The 7,236-nt window shown below is 40.9% G+C and overlaps 1 protein-coding gene across 1 annotated transcript in view; it reads right to left on the reverse strand.

The window, feature by feature from the left end:
• Window positions 1–3,595, reverse strand: part of PPARGC1A (PPARG coactivator 1 alpha) — a 99,972-nt gene extending 96,377 nt beyond the window's left edge. The window contains exon 1 of the mRNA XM_036330176.1: window positions 3,405–3,595. Within this exon, the coding sequence (XP_036186069.1) occupies window positions 3,405–3,452 (48 nt within the window). The 5' untranslated portion in view covers window positions 3,453–3,595. The remainder of the gene's footprint in view (window positions 1–3,404) is intronic.
• Window positions 3,596–7,236: the final 3,641 nt, after the last annotated feature.

Here is a 7,236-nt window from a genome sequence, read left to right on the forward strand (position 1 = left end):
CTCTCCACATCAGAACTCTCTCCTGATCATTTTATTGGTCTTCCCTTTTTTTATTATCCGGGTTAGGCCAAAGTTACAGGTCAGCATACTCGACGAGGGTGATATGTGAGCGGAGGCTGGGCTGAAGTGATTTCATTCTAGTGCAATGTCCGTGGTTTGTTTTGGGTGTAACACTTCCCTCACTGCTTATCCTCTAAGCACAAACACACCGTGTTAACCCTTCCACACCACGACCAATTCGGAGACCAGCGGAGAACTTTTTTAGTGGTACAAAAACTACTAGGATTTCACTGGGGGATAGTCCTTAAACACACACACACACACACACACACACACACACACACACACACACACACCAAAAGAGCAACAACAAAAATTAAAGTTAGGAAACATCAGATCTCTAGATCTGTCTCAAGTTCCCGCTGTGCAGAGCATGACTTAGAAACCTGCTCTGGAATGCTGAGGTGTCTGTCCCACCAACTGGGGGCAACCTCTTGCTATTTTTCTCTCTAACTGCCCTCGCTAGACATGGCTCGTTCAAAACCCTTCGATCTTTCATAAATACGCATTTTTAAGTTACTTTTGAAAACCATGAAAAAGAAAAGATCAGATCAATTTTTTTGGTGTGTTTTACTGTGCTGTCATTCACCTACTTCTTCCTTTTCTTCCCCCTTTACCCCCCCCTTCTCATTTTCACTTTTATGTTATGATTGAAAAATGAGCCCTTGCTCTTGCCACTGTTGACATGCTCATAAAATCAGTGCTTCTGAATGGGGCATTCTCCTGATGATCTAAAACACATTAGCGGTAGCAAGTGTTCCTGTTATTCATTTATGTGTGGCCCTTGGAGGGTGCCGGACCTACCAGTCTGGGCCCTGTAGCTGCCCTCATCTGCTGCACTGCTATTTACTGCTTCCCTATACATCTGTAACAGGTGTACTTTATGGCAGGGAGGGACCCACACTCTCCTGGCTCTCTGTAGCTATGACAGCTATTTCACTACCGTAGCCTGAATTTTATAAGAAGATTTAAGAGGATAAAGCGGTTACTAAACACAAAAGGCTAATTATTGTACGTTATTTCACCCCAACAGACTTTTCTCTTAGTTAAGGAGCAGACAATAAATTAGCTTAACTGCACTGATGATAATGAATCATTATAATTAAGTATAATTCTCCATTAACCTTTCGGAGGTTTTTTTGTGCCGTGGATGGTAAATTTTAAAGAGAGAGAGCGAGAAGAAAGGGTGGACTTGGCCACATTAATTATATTAATGAAAAAAGAATCACACTTCTTTTAAAAAAAAAAAAGTAGTCAAGACAGGGGAGAGGGGACAGGGAGGGGGCAGTTCAGAATGACAGTCTTAGCGAGTGTATGTCATGTGAATCGTCTCTATCAATCTCAGTAACCTTAGTGCACATCATCTCGTATTAAACTGTGAAACACCGGGGACTCCGAGTAGCCGTAGCGGTACAGGCCTTTATTAACCAACGCGCTATCCTGTCATTATGTGCAAAAGGGCATCATACGTTTTAGGATGACAGCAAACATTAATGATTCAAAAAATGAAAGCTGCCTACGCTACCTGCTGCTGGTAATATGTCAGACTGGCGGAGGTGATTCCCAGAGCTGCCGTGGCCAGCGCCAGGCTCCCAGCAGCTTGCTGCCTACCGTGCAACGAAGAAGTGACCGGCCAGTCGCAGCCAACCGACAACTCAATCCCCTGCTGGACAATTAGCCTAAGACCTCACCTCCTCCTCGAGACAAAAAGGAACGGGCCACTGTCCTACAAGGTTCTGTCGCTTGTTTAAAATGACTCCAGGAATTCCAATGATTAAAGCAAATGTGCCGTGTTTCCATATGATCTCGTTCCCCCATCGACTCCCAGCAGCATCAGGAATAATACATGATGGAAAAATGAAACTACAGCAGCTGAGACCCATGGTGCCGGCCAGGCAAGCACCCACAGGACATGCCAGCTACTCCAAGACAATTAGGACTTGGATGCCACTTAGAACCCTGACTCATAATAGCTCCAGGACCTATGAATTATCCATATCTATCCCACCTTCCCGAGAAATCACAACAACATAAGAACCATTGCAATCCGCAAATACGACCTGCCAAGGCAGGGAGGGCACACCGAGCCCACATTTGCAAACCCAGCAAAGAGTTAAGAATCCAGGGCATGCCTGGCTAGATAGGAAAAATGCACTCGCAGACGGCCTGGGCCAAATTATTTTCACTTTAGATGTGTATCGCTGCACCACATGAACATCTTATTTAATCAAATCACGTGTGGCGCTCGACCCTCCCCCTTACCCTACGTGCCCCCAGCTACCCAGAGGAAGCACTCGCAGTCCTGTGCCAGGTTCATTGTTCGCAGCTCGGATCCCCCGTGCACCTCAATTCGGTTCCATCTCACCAGAGTCCACAGAAAGTTTCACTTGTTTCCCAAGTTGCCCAAACTTTCCGAGAACATTGCACTGTGCGGAATGCAAACATGCCAGGTCCTCAACCCCCCGCCAGTCACTCCAGACTCCAGAGATTACGAGGAAACGGCTTGCTTTTCCCGGTATGAATTGTAGCCAGCAGAGACTGTGGAATTGATGTATTGCCGTCTATTTTTACACAAGCAGCGAGCAGCTCCACACACAGTCCTGCATAAACTCTATTCTCTCTCCGGCTTCAGGCAGCTCTCCGTGGTACAGTGAGATTTAACCATTGGCTTCCCTGCCACCGATGCTAATGGAAAACCTTGCACCTTACTTTTTTTTTTTTTTTCTATTTGCTGGCCAAACCTTTCAACCACACACACAGAGGAGTTTTAAAGGAATCAGCTTCGTTGTTCTGTGTTCTGTAAGCAAAGCAATCTAAAATAGCTCAGCAGGATTATTTAGGATTTTTGAGTTTTCTATCGGATGAACACAGAGAAATGAGAGAAAAAAAATCCAGTCTGGAGTCAAAACTGACTCTATTTGAGCACATCCATTTTAATATTTTTATCTTCATCTTATTATAAATAGAAATGGCATTTTTCCAACCAGGCCACTAAATACCACTGGAAAGACTTCAGCTTTCTGATTCATATCAATATCTTGGAGCATAAATATTGCATATGAGTAGAAACAGAGCCAAAGGCACATGGAAAGAGTTTCCAACTGCAACAGATACGGATGACAGCAGCTAAGCTTTGATTTGCTCGTGGCATCCCAGAGCCACCTTAAAATAGCAAACTTATTGGAGTTAAGATAAGATTAAGATTCCTTTCCAAACGCTCCTGCCCGGACTACTTTTCTACCACCCCTCTTCGCCCAAGCCCTTCCCCCCTTACAGGAATAATTGCATCGCGAGGAAAGCTTCAGTCCTGGCTGCAATGCCTGCCGAGCCCAGCCCCAGCTCACCTCGATGTCACTCCATACAGAGTCCTGGTTGCACATGTCCCACGCCATCCAGCTCCTGAATGACGCCAGTCAAGCTTTTTCAACTCCAATTCACAGTGACACAGAGCACACACTCATGCAGGCAACCAGCCCCTTACTGAGAGTGAACTGAAGGCACCTGTCTTACTACAGTCCCCAGTCACATGACAAAGCTATTAAAAAGTAGGCTGGGCTGTCACTCACCCAGCCTCCCTTCTCCTGTGCAGCTTGCTGCTCAAACTCGTGACGTCACTCAAAGGCAGCCCTCTGCCTCAGTGAAGTAAGGCAAAAAAAAAAAAAACGGAAAGAAAGAAAGAAAGAAAGGGAACACTTGGACTTTTGGAGGCTTTGAGCATCCTGCTGCGATTAAAGCCAGCTTTGAATGCCACAGACTCTAAACAGAGCCCTGGCCATATAATAACTAAAATCCTTTGCAATCTTTTTTTAATTTATTTTCCTTCCAAAACAAGCAAGGGGCAAAGCTCCCTGTTTCAAGACAGAGTAACTATATTCTTAGCTACAACGTGTACTCCCCAAAGGACTAGAATTCTAAAACCTCCAAGGGGACTCCAGCTCCGTTTGGGACTAAAGAGAAGAGCTTATTTCATGATGCATTTTTTTATGAGACATTTTCTAATTGTGAGAAGTGTTGGAAAGCAGAGAATGGGGCATGCATTTTTTTGGCTTGTTTAATCAACAAAACAGCCTGTATTTGTTAAGATATAAACAAACTCCTCCGCCCAGAAATTGGCTGTCCCCGTGGCAGGGACACCAGTGCCTGAAGTGTCACTGCAGTTTGATATGCTCCTTATAAGGAGAACAGGCAACAAAATACCACCCTTTTGGGTCCCTTCTGATTCTTTCCATTTCTCTCCTAGGCTCCCAGAAAACAAGTGTTAGTGAATACAGCCAGGGTTGCTGTGTCCAGATCAGCTTAGTTTCTGGGCTCCTTTTTTTTTTTTTTTTTTTTTTTTTAATACATGTAGCATTTCCTCTCTGACTGCCTTAGGGTGCCTTTTTGAATAAACACTGGATTCCAACCCCAGTGCCCTGGGTTGTGCAGTTTGCATTTGAGATCAAGAATGTCCATGGAGTGAGGAAAAATACCAACATGCTATTAGCAGAGATATTCATTTCTTGAGCTTTTTAATTTTTTCCCCCCAGCTTCTACCCTCAGACAATGAGGGCTAATGCAGGTGCAACTGTTTTATGATGATACTACACATTAAATACATAACAAACTCAAGGTACCAGACACCAGCGAAAAACACCTTCCACAACACTCTAGTGGTCTGATTTAACTCTTCCAAGTTCCAGGCAAATGAACACATGTGTATGTATTTGTGAATGTATATGTTTTTATAAAATCTTAAGCCCAGTATACTTTTAAAATCAGCTCAATTATTTTCCTGATAAGTTATCTGAAAGGAGTCCCCAGGTATCTAAACATAATTTTTAAAGCACTATCAACTTAAACTCCTATACTTTTGAGGTTAATTTTATATGTTCTCTATTGTTCATCTCCTTGTGAAGAAAAAAATGGTAATTTTCTCTAACACCTATTTTAAATATAAAGTTCATCAAATATTAAAGTGAAAGAAAGAAAAACAAAAACAACAAAAAATCAGGCTTCTTCCTCTTTCAGACCACATGTATTATAAGAGATTTGTGTACTTCTGGAAACTGCAACAAGTTGCTAGTAAATTCCTGAATAACACTATGAAACTGACAGTTTGTCATTATTGGACATAAAAAGATTTGGCAGTTTATAGTTAGCTGAATACATTTGACTGGCACATTTTCCTTCTTACAAATAGTGGAAAATTATTGTAGTTTTAATTTTCTAAATCAAGATAGAACAGGAAAATATAACCTTGGGAAGGCTTTTATGCATGCAATTAATGGCATTACTCTGCACTCCCCACAAAAAAAAATAACACTAATTTTCTTCAAAATTATATTCTGATTTAATGTAAAACTACAGTAAATTATTAAAATTCATGGGAAAGGTCATTTGCTCTACCCTCAACACAGTCAACTGTGAAATAATATTGGTCACTTGACCAAGAAGAGTTGATGTTTATTAATTATTATCAAGTGATCCCTGTGTCGTGATATTCCCTGACACTTTCCATTGTGTGCATTGAATGTGAGGCTTCCATTACATCTTTAAAAAATCCCATTCACACCTTTTAGATAAGTTCTTTACACTGGAACATTTTGTATTATTGTTTTTGACATTTTTACCTGCTCACATTGCGTTGTTTGGGTTTTCTTATTTGTTTTTTTTGCCACCCAATTCCACTGTTCCTTAGTCAAATCAGCACATGAAACCAGAGGTCCTTTTATATGTTTCTGGAGGTTTTTTTTGCCTTTACCATCACAAAGAGGGTTAGTAGGAGCCAAATCATTCAAGTGATTTATAAACTACAGCATATTGTGTTTTTCCCTCTAATTTCTATTATTGTACCAACCAAAATATAAATAGATTCTTGGGAAAATTTGGAGCACCTTCCACTATCTTTTTAGTCTAAAAAGTACAACTCTAAGGACAGGGATCTTTTAAAGGTCTTATAATTTGCTTAATTAGCTCTTCAGATTAAAATGTCTCTTCTCTCTAGTTTTTTTTTTGTTTGTTTGTTTTCTCTTTTCTCAGGAGAGCATAAATGGTTAGTTGCTTCCTAACTGTGTTCTTTTCTGGCTTCTCAGGCAGTTTCTATATTTAATTGTGTGTCTGCCTTGACTGTTCTCTTCCTCCCTCCCCGCAACCCTCCTTTCACCCCTTCGTCAACTCTGCCTCCAAGATTTCCAAACGTTTAGTTTCAATCAACAAGGATCTATTGAAACCTTACTGTGTCCACGGCAAAGCATTACAAGGACTGCCAAGAAGGCATATGACATGAACACAAGGGAGCTCACAATTTTAGGGGGAATGACAGACCTTAAAGACAGAGAATAAGTTGATACGAAAAAATAATGTTCCTTCACGCAATGTCCAGATTTCTCTTCTCCTTAAAACATATCCTATTTAGGGACAAGTTTCTCTCATTAACCACTACAGATCACACCCAAATCAACCCCATTTTGTCTCAACAATAGAAGGAGGTGTTTATTAACATCTGTTGAGAGCCCGTAATGTTTCATATCTACACAGCAGAATCAACCCTGTTGGAATCTCTCCCTTCAATGGTTCAGTTAACATTTCCCAAAGCTCCGAAATGGGTAGAGGCAAGAGAATCTATCCTTAGAGTTAATGACAAGAGAGAAAATAAACCTTCAGGAGAATAATTTAATTTCATAACAAAAAAATCTGACCAAGTATATAAGATTTGCATTTCCTTCCCTACTCCTGCCAAAAATGACAGACTTGCCCACCCTCCATATTTCAGACAACTGCCCACTTCTAACACTGAAATACAATCAAACCCAAATACACAGGATTCAAATGCCCAGGTAGACAATAGCAAAGACAACTGATTTTGATGTCACTGTTGCACATAGGTGACAACACAGAATTAAAGACCTATTAATATGAATACCTTTGCCCATCATTAATAAATTTATAATAAACAATAAAAGGATAAGCTTAAGCTAAAACTTTTCAAGGAAGAAACAGATACACTAGAGCTTGCATGTGTGATAGACATTAAAATCAGTATCTAATATACCACATCTCAATCCATTTTGTCTTCAAAACAACTCAATCAAAATGATCTGTGTACCCATTTTACAACAGCGAAAAAAAAAGAGCAAGAGTGTTGATAGTAGCTGAAAAGAGCATACAGATTCCTGAAACCCCTTCTAGGAAGAATTT

Source organism: Myotis myotis, unplaced genomic scaffold (assembly GCF_014108235.1).
Source record: "Myotis myotis isolate mMyoMyo1 unplaced genomic scaffold, mMyoMyo1.p scaffold_m19_p_1, whole genome shotgun sequence".
Classification (NCBI taxonomy): Eukaryota; Metazoa; Chordata; class Mammalia; order Chiroptera; family Vespertilionidae; genus Myotis; species Myotis myotis.